The sequence below is a fragment of the Gopherus evgoodei genome, chromosome 6 (assembly GCF_007399415.2).
Source record: "Gopherus evgoodei ecotype Sinaloan lineage chromosome 6, rGopEvg1_v1.p, whole genome shotgun sequence".
NCBI lineage: Eukaryota > Metazoa > Chordata > Testudines > Testudinidae > Gopherus > Gopherus evgoodei.
The window spans coordinates 61,668,544-61,692,034 of record NC_044327.1 but is presented as its reverse complement, the minus strand read 5'-3'; the positions used below and the strand labels follow the sequence as shown (position 1 = coordinate 61,692,034).

Sequence of the window (23,491 nt, the reverse complement as noted above, 5' to 3'; positions counted from 1 at the left end):
CCCTTTCCTCCCATGTGGCTGGCTGAAAGCACTGACTATCAGAAGAGTGACTATTCATAAATGCTCTAGAAAAGCAGCTTCAGTGTCGCTTGCATGACAGTTCTGAATTCAGTCAACTACAGGTCCAACTGACGATGGCAAATAAATGTGTAGGGGGAGGAACAGGTGGTTACTTTACAGATCAGGGAGGCCAGTGCCTCATCCCTCCAAGCACAAGGTTGACATGTTGCTGTATACAAGGAGTAACATTTGTCAGGATGCAGATGCAACCTTTGGGTAGCTTTAAACCAACTGTATGCAATCCTTTATTTAGCAGGCAATGGCAGCACTGCATGCTGATTTCTCTTGTTGGAAGCAGATGAAAAGCAGCACAGGTTCTCTTACTGGTTGTGCATGAGGGGGTAAAATTTAATCAGTCACATTATGTACAGAACAGAAAATGTTTCCCCCTGTGAGGGAGAAGGCACTAGGCCTAGGGTCAGTAGAATAATCGTTTAATTAATACAAAAAAGTCTATTGCCCTTTGGAATAAACTTCGGGGGGGTGGGGCGGGAAATGAAATATTGTTTGATCCAGAAAAAAATCTGAAAACAGGGAGGTGGTATAAAGGACAGAACTCAAGCCAAAGTCCTGGCAACTAAACACACATCTTTGAAAGTGAGATTCTTGAAGGGGAATTTTTCCCTTATGTTCAAATATGGGATACATAACCATATAGAAAACTTACAAAAGGCATCACTGTGGAATAGTTTGCTGGTGTTTTACTGAATATAATCATTGATTTGTGAAAGAATGAGATCCAATGTCTCTAACCTAGATACGAAAAATTGAGAAACTGCCAAAGTGTATAGATAATTCACCTTGCAGCCTCTCTTACACTTTGCCAGTATCACTCCAGGATATGTTTAAGGGAGCAGGACAAAATGTCAATCTTCTTCTCTTGTCCCACACTGAAAGAAGATATCCCACATCTTGGAGAAAGTATTGGATGCAGACTACTTCCTACTCTTCCCAACAAATGGCTGGCCTACACTGCGAACTTAAATCAGCATAGCTACATTTCTCTCAGGCATGAAAAATCCACACCCCTGAGAGATGTAGCTATATTAACCTAGCCCCCGGTGCAGACAGCGATATGTCAACAGAAGAACCCCCTCCCAGGAGTGTAGGTAGTATCTACACTGAAACACCATAGCTGTGCCACTGTAGTATTCCAAGTGTAGACAAGCCCCCTGTAATCATGTTTGGTATTGAAAACAATCAACATCTAGGCCATTAACACATTCATAGCGCCCTGGTTTAGGAGATCATGATTAAGAAACCATTTTCATGGTCAGGAGATGGTCATGCTTCAGTAGTTGGACATTACAGCCTTTGATAAATCTCCTGAAGTGCATGAAGATATAGACTCCATTCCCACAGAAGTAGATTCAGTTAGACTCTCTGATCTGCTACAGTCTTCTCTTTGACATTGTGGTAGATCACTCTGAGACACATATTTGGATATCACATAACAGCCCCTAATATAAACGTCTCCTGGATTGCGGACTAGAGAATGAAACATTGTCTCTCCATTCTTTTGGATTATGAAAGCAGTTTTGCTCACATACCAAGAGAGGTCTAGTAGATGACATAACTTTTATATTGCATGGAAGTGCATACTAAGGAACTGTACAATAATTTCCTACCTTCAGATAGTGACTACATGCTACCCCGCAGCAAATACCACTGGAATTCCTGGGATATGCTTTAGAGATGAAATAGAACTAAGGCCTGACTGTCATTTATTCAAACAATCACCAGAGTATCTCCAGGACTTATTTCCAAAAGAGAAAACTTGATTTTTTTTTAAACTTTACCTAATAAGAAAACACTCTGCACAAGTATTTTGGGCAAGGATTTACCAAGTTACCGAAAACCATGCCCAACTTCGAGCATGTGAGGGGTCGCACTGATATCAACGAGACTTTTAACATATTTAAAGTTCAGCATATGCTTAAATACTTGCTCATTTGAGACCTTAATTAAGAGGTATTTGAACTATACTTCAGACAGTTAAAACAATTGGAATTACTTCTGGAATAATGTAAATAAAGGGGAGGTTTCCCTAGCTGCCTTTTTTGCATTGATGGACTGAATTAACATCTACTATGAGCTTTCTAAACTGGTCCAGCATGAAGAGAATAACTTGTATATTTTAATGGTTAAATATTTGTGACATATCTAATTTTTCCAATTAAAAAATTAAAAAAAACTTTACTCCTAATTCATGATAATAGACAAGACCTCTTTTAATAGCTCACTAACAACATAAAAAGGTTTTGGCTGTACAAGTGAAGCAATATCATTCCACAAATACATAAAATATGTTAATTTTTAAAATATATTATCTGAATGCAAAGACTTTAATAACTCATAACACTGAGCACTTAAAAGCATTTTAAAAATGTAAAGTTCCATACAAACATTAATAAATAAGAAAAAAAGCAATGATAATCTAAAACTGATCTTCAAAACTGATTAACATTTTTCTAGTCTCATGTAAATATTCCTTTGACCAGCACTTGTGGACTCAGAAATACGTATAATGTTTTCTCATCTGATTTAAACCAAAAGAATGGACTTTTTGAAAATGTATAACAAACTCTTTTGATAAAGTAAGCCAAACTATTTGTACTCAGCACAAAAAAAATCATTCACATTTAGTTTAATCTATATAAATATATCTAAACATATTGAATATCTGTGATGTAAAAGATGGAATCAGGTAAGAACAGGTCTGCTAATGCTGCCAACAACACTAGCAGCCCTGGTGGAGGCATGATCGAGCAGATTCACACCATCACATATCACATTCACATCCTTTCCTGTGCTGAGTGCATAATTTTGACTATAAGGGTTAAACAAGTATACTAGTAGGCAATTCCCAGGATGCTCTTCCCCAGTGTTCAGGGGCACTATGTCTTAAAAAGTGATTATGCCTCCAGCTACTTATTGTAAGACACATCACCTGAGTGCCTAGGAAGCATCCACTGCTATAACCGGTGACTGACACAGTTAAAGGGGATTGGTTATGGGAGTGTCCGCTCATAATAATAAGCATGGCAGTCACAATCTGGCCCATAAAATATTAAAACATACTGAAATGTGATGACTGTAACACTATAAAATATCCGTTCAGTAGCAGACAGCCATGAATGACCATCTTTTTGAAAGGCCTTTGCTGTGCACAGAAGTATCAGAATATCTGAATTTTGTAAATCAGATTTTATTCTACAGTTTTATCAACTTCAGTAAACTAGCTGTACAGAAAAATTTTGTTATAATCTATTTTTAGTGTATTTCAATGAATTAAAGACCTGTCTACTCTATTCTCCTGTAAAAGGGTTTGTTTCTTATTCTTCACACTGTCTCAGAATAGAATAGCATTTCTTTTCTGCCCTGATATTAAAAATATTTCTGTTGGAATTAAAAGCTTAAGGCAGTAAATGTTTTAAGCATTACGATTATGGGAATTGCCTGTAGTTTACATTTTTACTCAGAACGTAGGGGAGTATAGTTTTCTAATATACAGTTAGAGTAACTACAACAAACAGTAATCTTAAAACTACGCTGATTAAGCAAAATGCCAACTACAAATAATGGATTTAAAACAAAACAAAAAAAAACAAAAATGAAATTAAGTGTTCCAGTGCTGTAAAAGATTGCCCTGTCATTGCACATAACTCATGGAATAGGATTCAGAAGAAAAGGAAATGGTTTAAGGTTCTCTTTGTGAAGTTTGTGAAGCGAAGAGGCAGGAAGTCCATGATGTTTGCCCCCAGATATGGAAACAGCCCCTGAAAACAGCCTCCAAGCCTCACAGATCCATGGTGGGGATCAACAAGAGGCCAAATGCCCTCTTCCTCTGCAGAAGCTCTGTGCCCCAGTGTACCCCTGGCTCCAATGGCGCTGTGATACCAGGGCTTCCCTGACCAGGAGATTGATAGAAAAGATAATACAGTCCCTTGCATTAATTTATGTGTTATTGGGATGCCCCCAGGTGAAAGACCACCATGCCCATCACCAAATCTAGAGTATCCTATGGGATATGTTAGAGGCCAGAAGCCACTATATGAGCTCTAGTCCACGGTAACCTACTACTGCAGCTTTATTGGAACCCCACTACTAACTATTTCCAGTAACCATTTGGAAAGAAAAAAAAAAGATACAAACAATGACATTTATTTAAACAAGGTTTTCCCTCCTCTTTGGCCTGTGTGGCCAGCATGTGCTTTGTCAGTTGTTTACCAAATTAATACAGAAGACCAATCATACCTGGCTTTGACAAAATCACTTATCTCTTTCTGTACGTAAGAATGAAACAGCCATCTCTTACTGCAGGTCTGATTTATTTAAAAATATCCACTTGCTGTATAATTTAATAGGAACCATAAACGACTTGTGAGAGGATTGCATTAAGATTTCAAGTTTTATATTTCTACCCCCAAAGATATTGCTTATGGCTATTTATAAAGTTTTAAGGTATTTATAGGAGAACACTTTTAAAAACCTCATAGGCTCTGGGTTTAGGATAAAATACAGATGTTTGTGGTAGATCAAAACACCACTTTGTTAAATCCACAGCTAAACTGACTAACTCATAGAAGGCATTTTTAGGAGAAAATATACACAACTTGTCAGCCTGTGTTAACAAATAACCTGTGTTAGACTGAAACGTTTTATACAAAGGATGGAATAACTGCCTAAATAAGAGTGGTTAATCACATAACCACAATGAATTAAGTCTTCCATCCTGCACTGAGAATCATGTGTATGCATCCTACACAGCACCACGGACTTACACAATTTTTTTTCAGGGCTGTGCTTATACAGTCCTCAGAGCAGGACTAGAACCTACATGTTAATTTTTTTAGCACTAACTGTTAGTGCTAGATTCAAAAATTATAATCTAGAGTACTTGGATGAGAAAAACCTATTTTTGTTAATGATAATATCTGGAGAAAATGTGATGTTATTAATATGTTTCTTCATAAGCTCCCTCCATATTAAATACCTGTGATTTGACAACCGTTCTGGATTCTTACAAACTTTCCCTTGGACATGAGTAGAAAAGTTGAGAATTTGAACTGAAGGACCACAATATCCTACTTTCACACTCAGGTTCATACACTTATCTGGAAATAGGATAAGGATAAAAAAAAAAGTAGACTTCACAACTGTGAACATTTTATTAAGAGGCCTTACCACTACCACTTACCTTTTGGAAGTCCTGAGTTCAGCAGAAAATTCCAAACCATCTCTAGCTCGAAGCTTTTTTTGGACAGAAAAATCCGCTTCCATACAATGGAAAACCTCCCTGACATTTTTCAAATTTTCCATTGGAACATGCCAAGTCAAACTAAAAATATTTCAATTTGTCTGGCTAACCTGATTTTTTTTTTCAGGTCAGCTTGACATCGTGTGTGTTTGCTGGAGCTGCCACAATGCCTCATGGGAGCTACGGTTTTAATATCTCATGACTGCATTATTTCTTCTATGGGAAAGTCTTCCTGGCAGAACTACTACATTTCCCAGGATGCACTAGAGTCCCCACTTTAGTTGAACCCGTATGGTGACTCATGGGATTCATCTGACCACTGTGCATCATGAAAAAAGTACTCTGGCCTGCGAACTCAGCTCACAGAAAAGGATGGGAGCATGTGGCACCCAAATTATAGCAACCGTGAGGCACTAAAGCAGCTCAAGTTGATGTGGATTAGTGCTGAACCAAACTGAAATTAAATGTTTTGAGTTCATTCAACAAACTAAAATGAAACATTTCAATTAAGCAACATCAACACGAAAATTCTGACATTTCAAAATCCAAATTTTTTGAACTTAATGTTCTGTGAAAAACGTCAGTATTTTGACTTTTTGTCCCAATTGGGACAAACAAAATTTGAAACATACAAATTTTATACAGGATAAAGTTCTAGTTTTTGACCAGTTCTAGTTCAAATACTTGCAGTGAAAAAAGAAAACTCTCAAGTCAAAGCATTACATCTTACCTGCTTAGGAAGCCGGAAAAGAGAGTTTTTGTAGAATATATCTTTAGCCTGACTCCATGTTCCATCAATGATGATGATTGTGGATGGACTTGGAAAGATCAAAGCCACGTCTTCCAAATTAGCTGCTTCAGCTCCAGGATACAGAATTAGAGTACTAGAATTTCGACACACAGCTGCTAATTCAGGATACCTACATGAACAGAGAGAGGACTTCTTTGTTTGTTTTTCTGAAAGGGAAAATATATGTAACGTGTATCATGCCTCATTCCCATAGCTCTGCCAATTTACTGACTCTTCAAATTCATCTTCTCCCAACTCACTGTACTCCCATCTATAGCCTTCAATTCTGCTCCTTAGTCAGGCAGAGGAATCTGTAAAGTACTAAGAGGTGCTACTTTACCACAAGCTTACAAAAGACCTAGGGGCTAAATTTTCAGAAGCGGCTACTAACTTTGGGTGTCCAACTTGAGAATTTTAGTTCTGATTTGTAGAGAAGCTAAGCACCCAAAACTCTAATTGAAGTCAATGGAACTTAAGTACATAGCATCTCTTTAAAAAATATCAGAGTGGTCTTGGCATCTCAAACTGGGCACTAACAGAGACTGGAAAATTTAATGGATGCTTGAAAATAATGACGGAAAGATACTGACTTTGCAATACTCCCAGCTCCTGCCAGCCCGGTGAACAAGACACAAGGACCAGGAACAGAGCTTTAATCTCCCATATGACAGTATATAATTTTCACTAGATACAGAACTAAATTCAGTTTCAGAGGGTAGCCATGTTAGTCTGGATCTGTAAAAGCAGCAAAGAATCCTGTGGCACCTTATAGACTAACAGACGTTTTGGAGCATGAGCTTTCGTGGGTGAATACCCACTTCCTCAGATGCATGTAATGGAAATATCCAGGGGCAGGTATATATATGTGTGCTAGCAAGCAAGCTAGAGATAATGAGGTCAGTTCAATCAGGGAGGATGAGGCCCTGTTCTAGCAGTTGAGGTGTGAAAACCAAGAGAGGAGAAACTGGTTCTGTAGTTGGCAAGCCATTCACAGTCTTTGTTCAATCCTGAGCTGATGGTGTCAAATTTGCAGATGAACTGAAGCTCAGCAGTTTCTCTTTGAAGTCTGGTCCTGAAGTTTTTTTGCTGCAGGATGGCCACCTTAAGGTCTGCTATAGTGTGGCCAAGGAGTTTGAAGTGCTCTCCTACAGGTTTTTGTATATTGCCATTCCTAATGTCTGATTTGTGTCCATTTATCCTTTTCCGTAGAGACTGTCCAGTTTGGCCGATGTACATAGCAGAGGGGCATTGCTGGCATATGATGGCGTATATTACATTGGTGGATGTGCAGGTGAATGAACCAGTGATGGTGTGGCTGATCTGGTTAGGTCCTGTGATGGTGTCGCTGGTGTAGATATGTGGGCAGAGTTGGCATCAAGGTTTGTTGCATGGATTGGTTCCTGAGCAAGAGTTATTATGGTGTGGTGTGCAGTTACTGGTGAGAATATGTTTCAGGTTGGCAGGTTGTCTGTGGGCAAGGATTGGCCTGCCACCCAAGGCCTGTGAAAGTGTGGGATCATTGTCCAGGATGGGTTGTAGATCCTTGATGATGCGTTGGAGGGGTTTTAGCTGAGGGCTGTATGTGATGGCCAGTGGAGTCCTGTTGGTTTTTCTCTTGGGTTTGTCTTGCAGTAGGAGGCTTCTGGGTACACGCCTGGCTCTGTTGATCTGTTTCCTTATTTCCTCGTGCGGGTATTGTAGTTTTGAGAATGCTTGGTGGAGATTTTGTAGGTGTTGGTCTCTGTCTGAGGGGTTAGAGCAGATGCGGTTGTACCTCAGTGCTTGGCTGTAGACAATGGATCGTGTGATGTGCCCGGGATGGAAGCTGGAGGCATGAAGGTAGGCATAGCGGTCGGTGGGTTTTCGATATAGGGTGGTGTTAATGTGACCATCACTTATTTGCACCGTGGTGTCAAGAAAGTGGACCTCCCGTGTAGATTGGTCCAGGTTGAGGTTGATGGTGGGGTGGAAGCTGTTGAAATCATGGTGGAATTTTTCCAAAGTCTCCTTCCCATGGGTCCAGATGATGAAGATGTCATCAATGTAGCGTAGATAGAGAAGGGGTGTGAGTGGACGAGAGCTGAGGAAGCGTTGTTCCAGGTCGGCCATGAAGATATTGGCATATTGTGGGGCCACGTGGGTGCCCATAGCAGTGCCACTGATCTGGAGATATATATTGTCATCAAATTTGAAATAGTTGTGTGTAAATATAAAGGCACAGAGCTCAGCAGCCAGTTGTGCTGTGGCATCATCAGGGATAGTGTTCCTGACAGCTTGTATTCCATCTGTGTGTGGGATGTTTGTGTAGAGAGCCTCTACATCCATGGTGGCTAGGATGGTGTTTTCTGGGAGGTCACCAATGCATTGTAGTTTCCTCAGGAAATCAGTGGTGTCGCGGAGGTAGCTGGGAGTGCTGGTGGCATAGGGTCTGAGTAGAGAGTCCATATATCCAGATAGTCCTTCAGTGAGAGTGCCAATGCCCGAGATGATGGGGCGTCCAGGATTTCCGGGTTTGTGGATCTTGGGTAGTAGATAGAATAACCCTGGTCGGGGCTCTAGGGGTATGTTGATTTCTTCTGGTGTTAGTGTAGGGAGTGTCCTGAGTAGATGCTGTAGTTTCTTAGTGTATTCCTCAGTGGGATCTGAGGGAAGTGGCCTGTAGAATTTGGTATTGGAGAGTTGTCTGGCTGCCTCCTTTTGATAGTCAGACCTGTTCATGATGACAACGGCACCTCCTTTATCAGCCTCTTTGATGATAATGTCAGAGTGGTTTCTGAGGCTGTGGATGGCATTGCGTTCTGCACGACTTAGGTTGTGAGGCAAGCGATGTTGTTGTTCCACGATTTCTGCCACGATTTCTAAGAAACTACAGGATCTACTCACTAGCATCTCACTTTTTTTCAGAACCCTTTTGCAAAGATTACCAATGGAGCATCTACACTAAGCTTACAATGTAGATGACGACTGTATATCCATAGTTTATATAAATACCAGTTTTATATTTTCCCATTTTGGAATCTGAGAAAAATGATGATGCTTTATAACTGATATAAGCTATGCCTATTTGAAAGGGCCCATTAACTATATGATGGTGTTGTTTGCTAGGCACAGCTCTATGTCCACACATTGCATCCAGTTTCAAATGACTACAGGCCCATTTACTCTAATGTAAACGTTGACTTCAGTGTCATCAATTTAAAAGTGCCACATTTACAAATATCAACATTCTTTGCTAAGTAGCATCCTATGTCTTCATACATGACAAGGTTTGTCAAGTTGCAAAGGCTGTTTGTAGACTGTCAATATTTCTCTACTCTGACCCCTCACTGCAGTTGCTGCATTCACCATATTGTTGCCATTCTTTGTAAGGCAGCATATTGTTTGCTTGCAATTTTTCATCTTCAATTTCAACAGTTTAAAAACTAGGAAAATCCATTTAATATTAGCTAAGGTTGCTCTGCTCTGCTTACAAGGTTTTCCTCACATAATGAAAAGCAAGTAAATTGTGGAGGCCAATAACCATATTTCTGTTTATCTTCACAAATATAAAGTGCATCAACTGTTAACTATTACCTTCCTTCCTGAACACATTGTTAACACCCATGGCTTTATCAACTACTACATAGTCTTAAATCTGACATATGTACAAGAAGAATACATATGGTTATTAACGTATTAACTTCCTTTTTTAAGTGTATAAAATTCATACTCAGTTGTAACGAACAGGACAATTTGGCTTCCTGCACCACTCAGTGAATTTCATGCTTTTTGATTATTATATACACTCTCATATACAGACCTTCCCGACACATTACTAGGGGAGGGAAAGTTACAAACCAACAGACCAAGAGCTCAAATCATAGTTGTACTGGCTGTTCTTAATATTTCTGGGTCCTTTACAATCCTTATTAACCACGGATTCATACGCTTAGGAGATGCAATGGTCATTTTACAAATAAGGGCATGTCTACATAGGGACATCCAAGAAAATTAATCCAAATTAAAGGAATGTGAGAATTTAAAGTGGATTAGTTAAATGACATTAAACCCCTGTGGTGGACGCTTTTATTTAGAATTAAAATGGCATTAGTTTAGGTTAGTTTAATTCACTTTTGAATTAAGATAAGACAAATTAAGGCCACTTTAATTCTGAATAAGAGCATCCATAGTGGAGTTTAATGCAGTCAACTAATCCATTTTAAAAATTAGTCTACATTAACTTTCCTGAGTGTCCCGATATAGAGGAGCCCTAACATAACTGAAAGGTTGCACAATGTCACTACAGGCAGAGCTAGGCATAGAATCTGTTTCTACAATGACAGATCCAAGTCTTATCCACTTTGACACACAACCTTTCAGAAGAAGTGGGTCAAATTGTATGCCTGGGTGACCCTCTCTAACATAGGGTAGATCTTCATCCCTCTAGTGGCCAAACCACCTATGAAAGTTTGACAGTAGTGCCTTTGTGCTAACAGACGTGGTCCTTTAACTCAAATGGTGCTAGTTCCTGCTTTTAGATTCAGAGTTCACAAATTCAGTTCTAACAGCTAACCCAAACAAGAGAGTTATTAGATTTGGCTATGCTGCCTCTAACCACTAGACAACACTCAGCTCCCACAGACAGGAAAAGAGCCCAGGCTAGTTCATAGTAGCTGTGCAATCCAGTGGCAAAGTGCGTGCTTTGTCATGTTCTATGCACTGCTCTTAACACGAAGAACAGCATGCTTTCCCCATCAGTTATTCGTACAACTGAAATGGAAGAGATCGAATGCTGTGGGTCTGAAGGTTGCAGGTTTAAATACATCTGGTAATCCAGGGGGAGAAGAATTGTCTAAATTAGCATGAGGACAAACTATTTGATATTGGAAAACACTGAATTTAATGCAAATGTGAATGTTGTGTCAATATTTGTTTTGCTGCATTTGCAGTGTTTACATTTTGGTTAATGAGAACCAAAAGAGGATTGGGTGCTTATTGGTAACTAGTAACTTAAAGCCCATGAGATGTAAAGTCATGTGCATCAAAAAGCTGAAAATAGCCAAGAACTTAGAACCTGGACAGTGACAGATTGTGAATCCCAGTCATGACTGAACACTGTGATACTGTAAACAAAAAGAGCTCTCAGCTATGTTTGTAGCTGTTTTTTCACTTCACACTGACTCAACAGACATTCTAGGCTTCAGAGTGATGTTTGGGGTTACTGTGTATGCTGGCTGTGTTGTTGTGTGCTGGCTACTTTGTGTGGGGGTTGTGTTGTGTTGTGAGAGTGGTATGGATTTGGGTAGGTGGTGAATAAGGAGTGTGTGCTGAGGCGAAGGGCTGTCTGTGTTTGGGGTTATTGTGCATGCTGACTCTTGTATGAGTGGTTTTGAAGAACTGTGGCAGTAAGGCCAAGTAATCTGCCATCTCTGCAGTCTCCTTCGTACAACCAACGAATTGTTGCACAGAAATTAGCTACAGAGTAAGGATGTAGAGTAAATTAGAGTTGTGCCTAGTTCAGTTACCTGATATCACAATGGTCTAGGACTCTTGCCATGGCATATAAACACGCCTTGTCATGGCACAGTTGTAATTCATAAAGTCAAATGGCTGAGAAATTAAAAATTGGATAGTAACAAGACCACGAATCCCAGTGATGATTCAACCTTGTGATATTCTGAACAAAAAGCTTTCACCTATGCTTGCACCTGTTTCCATTACTTTACATTGGATAAAACGTTTCCAGCTTCAGAGTGACACATAGACAGGTGAAAATCCTGGAATGTTATTATATAGCTTTATAAAGTTTACTTGAAGACTGAAAGTTTCTCTATAATTTTTTTATACCTATTTAAATAAAACAGTAGAAAAATACCTTTAGTTAGCTGAAGATAGTCCACTCTGAGGTTACACCAGACTGGTATGAAGGGTTTTACACCAGTATCACTCGGCTGGCATTTTCCAAACACTCCCCCCAAAACATAAGAAGAGGGAGAGATAGGGGGAGGGGGGCAAAGTAGCAAACCATGTTTAAAATAGTAGAACAATGGAGAAAACATTATCTTTTGGGCAGTCCACATTATCTTATCCTTGTAGAATACCTGGATACTATCACAATAGGCATTTCAGAACTGCTAACAGATACACTGCTACCTCGATATAACATGAATATGGATATAATGCGGTAAAGCAGTGCTCCGGGAGGGCTGCGCACTCCGATGGATCAAAGCAAGTTCAATATTACACGGTTTCACCTATAACGCAGTAAGATTTTTTGGCTCCCAAGGACAGTGTTGTATCAAAGTAGAGGTGTATACGGATTGACAGACAATGATGGATAAATAGGCGCATATTAGTTTTAAATATATAACAGAACTGCAATCTGTGAAAGCAGAGCCAATGCTAGGCATAAGCCAGAGGTGGGCAAACCACAGCCCGTGGGACACATCCAGCCCACAGGACTGTCCTGCCCAGCCCCTGAGCTCCTGGCCCAGGAGGCTATGATCAGCCTCTCCCCTGTTGTCCCCCCACTCCTGCAGCCTCAGCTTGCTTGCTCTGCCACTGGCGCAATGCTCTGGGCGGCGCAGCTGCAGACCATGCCCTGACCCGGTGCTCTGTGCTGTGTGGTGGCACAGCCCGGCTCCAGCCAGGTGGCATAGCTGTAGCGCTGCCAGCCATCGGTGCTTCAAGCAGCGTGGTAAGGGGGCATGGAGCCAGGGGGTTTGGATAGAGGGCAGGGGAGTTCAGGGTGGTGGTCAGAGGGCATGGATGCAGATAGGGATCAGAGCAGTCAGGGGGATAGAAATAGGGGGTTGAATGGGGACAGGGGTCCATCAGGGACAGGGGTCCTGGGGGCAGTCAGGGGACAGGGAGAAGGGGTGGTTGGATAGCTCAGGGGTCCTGGGGGGGCCATCAGGAATGAGAGGAGGGGTTGGATGGGGCAGCGGAGGTCCGGGAGCAGTTGGGGGACAGGGAGTGGGGGTGTGTGGATGGGGTAGGGGTCCGGGGGGGGGGCATCAGGGAACGGGAGGGTTGGATGGGGCAGGAGTCTAAGGTTGGGCGCAGATAGGAGGTGGGGGCTGGGCCACAACACCGTCCCCTAAACGTCCCTCCATACAATTTTCAAAACCCAATGCGGCCCTCAGGCCAAAAAGTTTGCCTGCCCCTGGCATAAGCAGACTAAGCAATTGCTTACGGCTCCAAGCAGCAAAATGGTGCCTTCTATTAATTACTAGTGTGAGCTGTGGAGGTGGGCGGGCAAAAATATACCTGCTAAGGGTTCCCGAATGGGATAGCACTGGCACAATGTGAAAAGAGTCAAGTGACTTAGAGCGTTGGTGGTACACTATATTGGGAACAAGTAAACTCGTTTACAGTAGTTAATATAAGAAAAAAAAAATTTGTTTGGGAGCAACCAGAAGAAAAGCTCACAGTTCAAGCAAGTAATTAGTGAAAATATTTTCATATAAATGATAGCAGAAGTAAGTTGCACTCAACTTTCTAAAAGATATTGAAGTCATTATTGAGTTGCCCAAACCTTCTAATGCATTTTTGAGGTAACTGATTTACCCACTGACCTGTAGCAGAGCTGGTATTTTGACTGTATGGAATTTATTGTACTGATTCTGAAACCTAACTTGTGATGAATTTTGGAGATTTATGCATATATTGTCCACCTGATTAATTTTTGAAGACAAACCAAGTTAAATGTTTTTTTTTTCCTAGTCTTTAAGACAGTCTCCTGCCCCAAATAAAAGGGTGCAAGTCAAATGGGTATTTGGATGAATAGCTCTATTACAGCTTAATCATTCGTGTCCATAACAGGCAGAATTTACTAGTAGATCACAGAAACTTGAAGATCTATGGCTAGAAAGTAAAGAACTACTAGAACTTAAGTAAGCAGCTATTTCATATTAAAAAAAACAGAAGGCCAAAGCAAAGTAGCTTTGGTGTGTTTTTTCCCTTTCTTTGCAGCTGTCACAGTTAAAAAGTTGATATTTAAAAACCATGAGTGCCAAGATTTCTCATATAACTCTGAAAGTATGAAATGAAGATTATTCAGATTGTTGACAAGTCAGATTACAACAAGCAACTTCATCTAAAATGTGTTTACTTTTCAACACCCAAGAATTTCCTATTGAGCTGAGCAAACAGTATTTATTAGGATTTTAAAAATTGCTTGCAAAATATTTATTAGCATCCTAAAAAAAGAAAATAAACCCCAGAAATTATGGTATTTTATTCATAAATATAGGCACACTTTTTTCTTAGCACTTCCCTCATGAATAATAAACCTAGTGCTTGGCCAAAGAATTTACAATGATTATTATCTAAGGCACTATACATGGCAGGACATGACTATTTATTTTAGAGCATACTTTAAACTTAGCATGTCTGTAAATAGATAAAACCATAAGTCTTTGTTGTTTCTTTTAAGTGTATTTTTCCTTCCACAAGCCATATCAGTTTCAAAGACGATATACTGAGCAACAGCCAAAATGTTTGACGGCTGAAATACGACAACTGGATAGAGTTCTTCGTGCCCATCAAGTCTATCTTCACTAAAACATATGTCCAAAATTGTACACTGTCTTAGATCCCTATTCAGGAAAGCATGTGCTTGAATGCTTTCCTGAATTGGAGCCTTACTGAGTAACCATGCAATTTTCTGATCCATGTCATTATTACCATAACTATTATTGCAGCTTTTGTCATACCTCTCTCTTTTTCCTTCTTTTTTATTATATGATATTTTTATTGTTTCAAGTATAAATTTACATTATCAGATCTTCTGGGCAGGGCTTGTGACAGTCATTGTGTAACACCTAGCATGCTTCTGGGTGCTGAAGATAATCAATTTTTTCTTGATTTAAGACATTTTCTTGTTCAATTTTTACTGACACCGCTCAATATGCTCAGCGCTGTGTGAAAATGGGTACTGTGTTCCCCATTTCTATTCCTGTCTATACCAAAGTCACTCAGTAGTGCTACCACACCTTCATAATCCTCCAGAAGTTCAGTCATATTATTCTAGAATACTTCTGGCGCAGAGGATTCCATATGGAATCTGCCCATAAAAAAAAAAATGTCTCCCAAAAGAGCATTGCAATTTTAGCACTGTCAACGTTCAGTGAACTTTAATCGAACATGGACATATCAAAAAGTGACCTCACATTATTTAATATTGAATACCTTGCCTGTATACTTTCTGAACAGGAACATAAATCATGGAAAAACTCATCATATGCACAAAAACGAGGAGTCTGCTGGCACCTTAGACTAATAAATTTATTTGGGCATAATCTTTCATGGGTAGAAAACCCATTTCTTCAGATGCCTGGAGTGAAAATTACAGATATAGGCATAAATATGTATTGGTCCATGAAGAGAAGGGAATTACTTTACAAGTGGAGAACCAATGTTGAAGGCCAATTTAGTCAGGGTGGATATGGCCCGCTTCCAGTAATTGGGATGAGGAGGTGTCAATATCAAGAGAGGCAAAATCGCTATTGTAGTGAGCTAACCACTCCCAGTCCCTATTCAAGCCCAAATTGATGGTGTTAAGTTTGCAAATGAATTGAAGCTCTGCTGTTTCTCTTTGAAGTCTGTTTTGGAAGTTTTTGTTGAAGAATGGCTACTTTTAAATCTATTACTGAGTGTCCAGGGAGACTGAAGTGCTCTCCTACTGGCTTGTATATGTTACCATTTGTATGTTACCATTTGATTTGTGTCCATTTATCCTTTTACATTGACACTGTTTGGTTTGGCCAATGTACATGGCAGAGGGCACTGCTAGCACATGATGGCATATATCACATTAGCAGATGTGCAGATGAATGAGCCTCTGATGGTGTGGCTGGTTTGGCTGGGTCCTATGATGGTGTCGCTAGAGTAGATAGGAGGACTGAGAAGGCAATGAGGTTTGTTACAGGGATTGGTTCCTGGGTTAGTGTTTCTGTGATGTAGTGTGTAGTTGCTGGTGAGTATTTGCTTCAAGTTGGGGGGGCTGTCTGTAAGCGAGGATTAGCCTCCCTCCCAAGGCCTATGAGAGGGGGATCATTTTCCAGGATAGGCTGTAGATCATTGATGCGTTCGAGAGGTTTTAGCTGGGGGCTGTAGATGATGGCCAGTAATGTTGTGTTATTTTCCTGGTTGGGCCTGTGCTGTAGTAGGTGACTTCTCATGATATGCACAAACTAAACACAGATAGATTGTATGAAAAATATCATGTGTGTTCACAATAGTGCAAATATTACACATACAAGTTATATTATTTATTTCTAGTACTGAAGTGCCTAGTAAACACAATCAGGGACATTTCTCCATCTGAGAAGAAAACAAAGTAAAACTTGAAAATGAAACCAATACAAAAAGATATACCTCAGAAAATTACATCAAGGTGCTAGTCACTGTAGAATTTTCATAAAGTACTAAAAAGGTTTACAGGTCAACTGAGCAAATGTCCTTTTAACTCAGTTATGGGATCAGATCACTTGGACTAGTTCATGACATTAAATTGTAATCTATTCTCATACGAGCTGTGATTGCAGATTTGCGTCAAAATAAGAACTCCACACTTGTGGAACTGATAAACAGAAGAAAACTGTCACCTTTCTTTAAAAAGTTTGCTTTAAGGGGAAAAAAAAAAAAAGATTTGGAGGTTGTGGTAGATAATCAGATGAACGGTACAATACTGTGACCAAAAGGGTTAACACTATCTATGGATGAATACAGAGGGGAATCTTGAGTAGGAATAGAGAGATTATTTTACCTCTTCATTTGGAAAAATGGTTACTAATCTTTCACAAATGTTGTTCTTTGAGATGTGCCTGAGATTTCTTTTTCCCCTTAGTGGTATTCAGAGGACTGGCCCTAAAGTCTCTTGGAGCCCTGTGCACATGAGCCTGTATAAAGGGTGCTGCCAGCTCAGCACTCCCTCAGTTCTTTCTTGCTGGTAACTCCGACAGATAGGTAGGAGTGTGGGTCACGGAATGGACATGAGCAACACATCTTGAAGAACAAACAGTTACGAAAGGTAAGTAACCATTTTTTTCCTTCTTCAAATGGTTGCTCATGTCCATTCCATGCTAGGTGACTCATAAGCAGTACCCCTGAAGGTGGGCTTAGAGTTCCTGGATGGGCGGATTGCAATACTGCTCTCCTGAAACTTGCATCATCGTGGGCCTGCTGGGTGATGGAATAGTAGGACACAGAAGGTATGAAATGACGACCATATTGAGGCTGTCCAGATGTCCTGGATTGGCATGTCAGTGAGGAACTCTGCTGACAAAGCCTGGCTCTCGTTGAATGAGCTGTCACAATGGCCAGAAGCAGAACCCTTGCCTGCTCTTGGCAAACTCAGATGCAGGCAGTTGTTCAGGATGAGATGCTTTGGGATGACATTGGAAGTCCTTTCATCCTTTCTGCTACTGTTACAAAAAGTTGCATAGTCTTTCAGAAGGGCTTAGTCTTCTCGATATAGAAGGCCAGGGCCCACCTCACGTCTAACATTCCTCATCAGTGCTGTGAGGAAAAATAAGCAGAAAAATATCCTGGTTGCTATGGAATTCCGACACTACATTTGGTAGGAAGTTCGGGCTGGGGCAGAGCTGGACCTTGTCCTTGAAGAATACCATATAAGGGGGTTTTGATGTCAGGGCTTTGATCTCGTAGACCCTTCTGGCCAAAGTGATCACCACCAGAAAGGTGACCTTCCAAGACAGTAGCAAGAAGAAACAAGATGCCAATGGCTCCAAGGGGGGCTCCCATGAGCTTTGACAGGACCAGGTTTAAGTCCCATGGGGGAACTGGGCTACGAACCTGCAGGCAGAGTCTTTCCAAACCTTTGAGGAACCTGACTGTCATCTCATGGGAGAAGACTAATCTGCACTATACTGGAGGATGGAAGGCCGAGATGGCTGCCAAATGAACCTTAGCAGACAATACAGCCAGACCATGCTGTTTCAGGTGGAGCAGGTAGTCCAAGATGGACTGCTGGGAAGACTGGAGATAGAAAAAGATTCTGTTTGCAAGACCCAATAAGTGAAACATTTCTACTTAGCCCAGTAGGTCGCTACTTGGTGGAATGTTTTCTGCTACTTAGCAAGACTGATTTGAGTTGGCCCACTTCTCAGGGTTCAGCCATGCAGCAGCCATGCCACAGGTGTAGGGAGATGAGGTCTGGGTGAAGCAACCAACTATGGTTTTGCAAAACCAAGTCCAGACAGGGTGGGAGCACTAGTGCAGCTGCCACTGAGAGGTCCAGGAGCATGCCAAACCAATGCTGGCACAGCCATGCCAGAGTTATCATGATAACCTTCACCTTGTACCTCTTGATCTTTAGGAGGACTTTGCGAACCAAAAGGATCAGTGGTAAGGCGCACAACAGGCCATCTGTCCAGGAGAGCAGAAAGGCATGGGAAAGGGAGCCCTTGCTGAGCTCGCACATAGAAGAGAAAGTTACTCACCTTGCGGTTCTTCGAGATGTGTGTCCCTGTGGGTGCTCCACTCTAGGTGATGGTGCGTCCCGGCGCTGTCGATCAGAGATTTTCGGTAGCAGTGCCTGGTTGGGGCGCACGCACCCAGATGGTATCTCCCGTCTAGTTGGAATTTTCCTGAGTGCGTGCGCCCCACACCCTCCTCAGTTCCTTCTCTACTGTGGAGCATCCGATTAGTACTCCGAAGTTGAGGGGAGGAGGGCGGGGAGTGGAGCACTCACAGGGACACACATCTCGAAGAACCTCAGTTACTGCTGAGATCTACCTACTGCAAGATCTTCTTCTTCGAGGGCTGTCCCTGTGGGTGTTCCACTCTAGGTAAATGTGTAGCAGTACCCACTATAGTTAGTGGGACTTTGGAGATGCGGCAGTGAGTACTGAAGATAGTACTGTATGGCCCACTATTGCATCTGCCGAGGTGTCTTGTGTGAGAGCATAGTGTTTTGCAAATGTGCGTTCAGATGACCATGTAGCCACCTTGCAGCTATCAGGAATGGGAACGTTGTGTAAGAAGGCAATGGATGCCAACATGGCTCTAGTGGAATGAGTTCTAATGTTGTCGGGCGGTTGAAGATTCTTCACCCGTTAACAGGATCTGATGGAGTCAGAGATCCACTTGGATAGACGTTGTTTAGAGATGGCCGTGCCCTTTGATCTTTTGGCAATGAAAACGAAGAGTCGTGGAGACTTGCGAAATGGTTTAGTCTGTTCTAAATAAAAGGCAATTGCTCTCCTCATGTCGAGAGTATGCAGGGTTGCATCCTGTGGAGTTTTGTGAGGTTTGGGATAGAAAGTAGGTAGGTATATAGGCTGGTTGAGGTGGAAGGCTGACACCACCTTAGGAAGAAATTTAGGATGTGGTCTCAAAGTGACTTTATTCTTGGAGAAGATTGTGTAGGGAGGGTGGACCATGAGGGCACTCATTTCACCAGCTCTCCTCGCTGATGTTATGGCAACTAGGAAAGCCACCTTGATGGACATATGGAGGTGAGAGGAGGTAGCCAATGGCTCATATGAAGGTTTCATGAGAGCATGAAGAACGAGGTTAAGATTCCATGTAGCCACTGTTGGATGAATTTCAGGGTAAAGATTTTACAGGCCAGAGAAAGCGTTTAATGGTGGGGTGTGTAAAGAGTGAGTACCCATCCAATAGGTCATGGAAGGTGGTAAGTGCTGCCAGGTGCACTTTGATGGAGCTGAGCGAGAGTCCGTCCTGTTTTAGTTTCAGGAGGTAGTCTAGAATGTTAGGGAGGGTCACATTATGGGGTGAGAAATGTTTATGCAAGCACCAAAGAGCGAAATGTCTCCACTTCTGAAGGTAGGTTTTACAAGTGGAGTCTCTCCGGCTGTGCAGAAGGACGTATTGGACCTGCTCGGAACAGGCTAGTTCACGGGTTTGGAACCATGAAGGAACCAGGCTGTGAGGTGGAGCCTTTGGAGCTGGGGGTGAAGGACTCGTCCGTTGTCCTAGTAAAGGAGGTCTGGCCTGTTGGGGAGAGCCCATGGGTGATGGGAGGACATGCGGAGAAGGTAGGGGTACCACGTCTGTCTTGGCCAAGCTGGGGCAATAAGGATGACCTGGGCCTTGTCGTCCACGATCTTCCTAAGAACCCTGTGTATTAGAGGGCTAGGTGGGAAGGCGTACAGGAAATAGTTGTCCCATGGGATGAGGAATGCATCCCCTAAGGATGCATTCCCGAGTCCCGCCCTGGAGCAAAAAAGGGGGCATTTTCTCTTTCGGGTCATGGCAAAGAGGTCTATTGACGGCGTGCCCCAGTGGGAGAAAAGCTGTTGGAGTACTGCAGGGTGCAGTTCCCATTCATGTTCCGTCGAGATGTGTCTGCTGAGTGCGTCGGTAGTAGTGTTGTGACAGTCTGGTAGGTAGGAAGCAATGATCTGTATTCGATGTCGTATGCACCAATTCCATGGTCGAATGGCTTCCATGCAGAGGGAATGTGATCGTGCTCCCCCTTGTCTGTTTATGTAATACATACATGCTATGTTGTCTGTTAAGACTCACAGGTATTTGTTTTTTATGAGGGGAAGAAAGTGAAGGCATGCTCTCCTCACTGCTCTGAGCTCTAAGAGATTTATGTGTAGATGTGTCTCTGATGCAGACCACCGGCCTTGCGCCCTGTGTTCCCCTAGATGCTCTCCCCAGCCAATCAGGGAAGCGTCTGTGGTGAGCACGAGCGTTGGGGATCGTTGCTGGAAGGAAACTCCTGTGCAGAGGTTTTCTGGACTTGTCCACCATTTTAGAGAACTTATAACATGAGGTGGAGGAGTTAGAAGCATCCCTAAGGGATGTCTGCTGGGTTTGAAACTGGAGTTGAGCCAACCTTGGAGGCATCTCATATATAGCCTGGCGTGTTGGACCACGAAGGTGGTAGCTGTCATGTGACCAAGGAGCTGTAGGCAGATTCTTGCTTGCGTCCTGGGACGAATAGAGAGCGTACGTATGAGCTGCGTGATAGTGAGGAATCTGTTGTACAGGAGCGAAGCCCTGCTCTGGTTTGAGTTGAGACGAGCTCCAATGAATTTGATCTGTTGTGTGGGTATCACGGTAGATTTTTGGATGTTTATTTGGAGGCCTAGGCTGTGAAAAATGGAGATAGCGAAGAGTGTGGCTTGAAGTGTCTCGCCATAGGAGTCGCCCCTGATGAGGCAATCGTCCAGGTAGGGGAAAGTGTGGCTAGGGTCTTGGAAAAAAACTCTTGGAGCTGTGGAGAGTCCGAAAGGGAGAACTCTGTATTGGAAATGATCCTGACCGATTGTGAATCGTAGGAAGCGTCTATGAGCTGGATGTATTGATATATGGAAGTAAGCATCTTGTAGGTCGAGGGCTGTGAACCAGTCCCCTTGATCCAATGCAGGTATTATTGTGCCCAGTGTGACCATCTTGAATCGTTGTGTCCTCACAAATTTGTTCAGTCGGCATAGGTCTAGTATAAACCTCCGTCCCCCGGTTTTCTTCTACGTTAGAAAGTAATGGGAGTAGAACCCTGTCCCTTGGTGTTGCGTCGGCACAGGTTCCACTGCGCCTAGTTGCAGAAGGTGTGCCACTTCTGTGCGAAGTAACTGTTCGTGAAAGGGGTCCCTGAAAAGGGACGGGGAAGGGGAAAGGGTAGGAGGGTAGGATATGAACGGGATGGAGTAACCAGTCTGAACTATTTCAAGGACCCAGCGGTCCTGTGTAATCCGCTGCCAAGCATGTTGGAAATACTGGAGGCGGTGACCAAATGGACAAGTGGTGGAATCAAGAGGTGGTCGTGCAGACCCTCGACTACAGCTTCAAAACTGTTGTTTATTGCCTGGTGGCCGGAAGGTGGTGGGTTGATTTTGATTTTGTCTGCGTTTGGGAGGTCTAGTATGATTTCTAGTTATGTTGTATGGTCTGGATTGAGGGCAATAGTACTGATGTATGCGTGGTCTTTGGTAGGGTTGGTATCGTTGTCTTCTGAGAAGTGATGGGTGAATGCCCAGGGTGCGGAGTGTCGCTCTCGAGTCTTTCATGGTGTGGAGGAGTTCATCAGTTTTTTTCGAGAAGTTTTTCCTTATCAAAGGAGAGATCCTCCACTTTGGTCTGGAGCTCTTTAGGAATGCCTGACGCAGAGAGCCAGGAGGATCTGCGCATAACCACAGCACTTGCAGTGGTACGGGCTGCTGTGTCTGCGGACACCTGTAGGACCATTCTGGAGATCAGTTGTCCCTCAGACAGGATTGATTTGAAGTCTGCTCTTCTGTCCTCTGGGATGAGGCAAATTCGAAAAGCTTATTCTAATTATCAAACTCATAGCTGGCGAGGAGAGCATAATAGTTTGCAATCCTGAATTGTAGTGTAGAGGATGTATAAACCTTGCAGCCCAGGACATCAAGGCATCTAAGGTCCTTGTCTTGCGGGGTGGGTCAATATTGTGACTGTTTGGTGCGCTGTGCAACTGCGTCAATGACAAGAGAGTTCGGTGGTGGATGAGAAAAAAGGAAGTCTGCGTCCTTTGCAGGAATGTCGTATTTACATTTGACCTTCTTACAAGTTGGTACCAGGGAAGCTGGGGTTTGCCAGAGAGTGTCAGCAGGTTCCATGAGTGCTTCGTTTATAGGGAGCGCGATTTTCGAGGGCGCAGACGGTTGAAGGATTTTCAAGAGTTTGTGCTGAGTCTCCTGAACCTCTTCTAAGGGGATATCCTGACTAAGTGTAACCCTCCTAAAAAGATCTTGAAATTGTTTGCAGTCGTCCACGGTCTGTGGAGGTGGAGGGAGGATGGCTTCATCTGAGGCTAATGGAGAGTTAGGGGTCGGTGAGTCAGGATATGGTGCATAGCTCCCAGGCTGAGGAGGGGGCTCAGGCACCCTGGAAGTGGATGGAGCAGGAGATTGAGGCACCGATGGAAGATGATTGGTAGGAGGATTCTGCCACGGGTACCACTGCAGCAAAGGCATGGGGTAGGAGAACCCAGGCATCGCCGACGGGGGGGGGGGGGGGGGGACATAGAGAAACTGAGGCTGCTGAGCTTGAGCCATGACCGGAGGTGGTAAAGGTGCCTGTGAAGGTGAAGCAGGAGGGGAGAACTCCGCTTACTGCCGTAGCTCAAGGTCACCATCGATGAAAGCCAGTTCAGGTGGAGAAAGTGGCAGGTCAAGAAAGGAGTCTTCTGTATCTAGGAGCGGAGAATGTGGCTCAGGTGGCACTAAAAGGTCACTTGGAGTGAGAAGCTGTTGCTCCTGCTCCCTAGGCTGAGCTAAGCCTGCTCTCTGCTCTAGCTCTTTAGTCGGCGACAGTGAGAGTGTCCTGCTGTGTTTTGCCTAGAGGTGCCCTGCAGGGGGTCTGCTGCTGGTGCGCAGGCAGATGAGTGGCTGGGTGCCGACCCTCTTCGCGGTGCCGAGGCTGATTGCGCTGTCGGCACC

The 23,491-nt window shown here is 42.8% G+C and overlaps 1 protein-coding gene across 1 annotated transcript in view; it reads right to left on the bottom strand.

The window, feature by feature from the left end:
- Positions 1-23,491, bottom strand: part of DTWD2 (DTW domain containing 2) — a 170,328-nt gene that overhangs the window by 68,266 nt on the left and 78,571 nt on the right. The window contains exon 4 of the mRNA XM_030566858.1: positions 6,051-6,240. Coding sequence (XP_030422718.1) covers positions 6,051-6,240 — 190 coding nt within the window. The remainder of the gene's footprint in view (positions 1-6,050; positions 6,241-23,491) is intronic.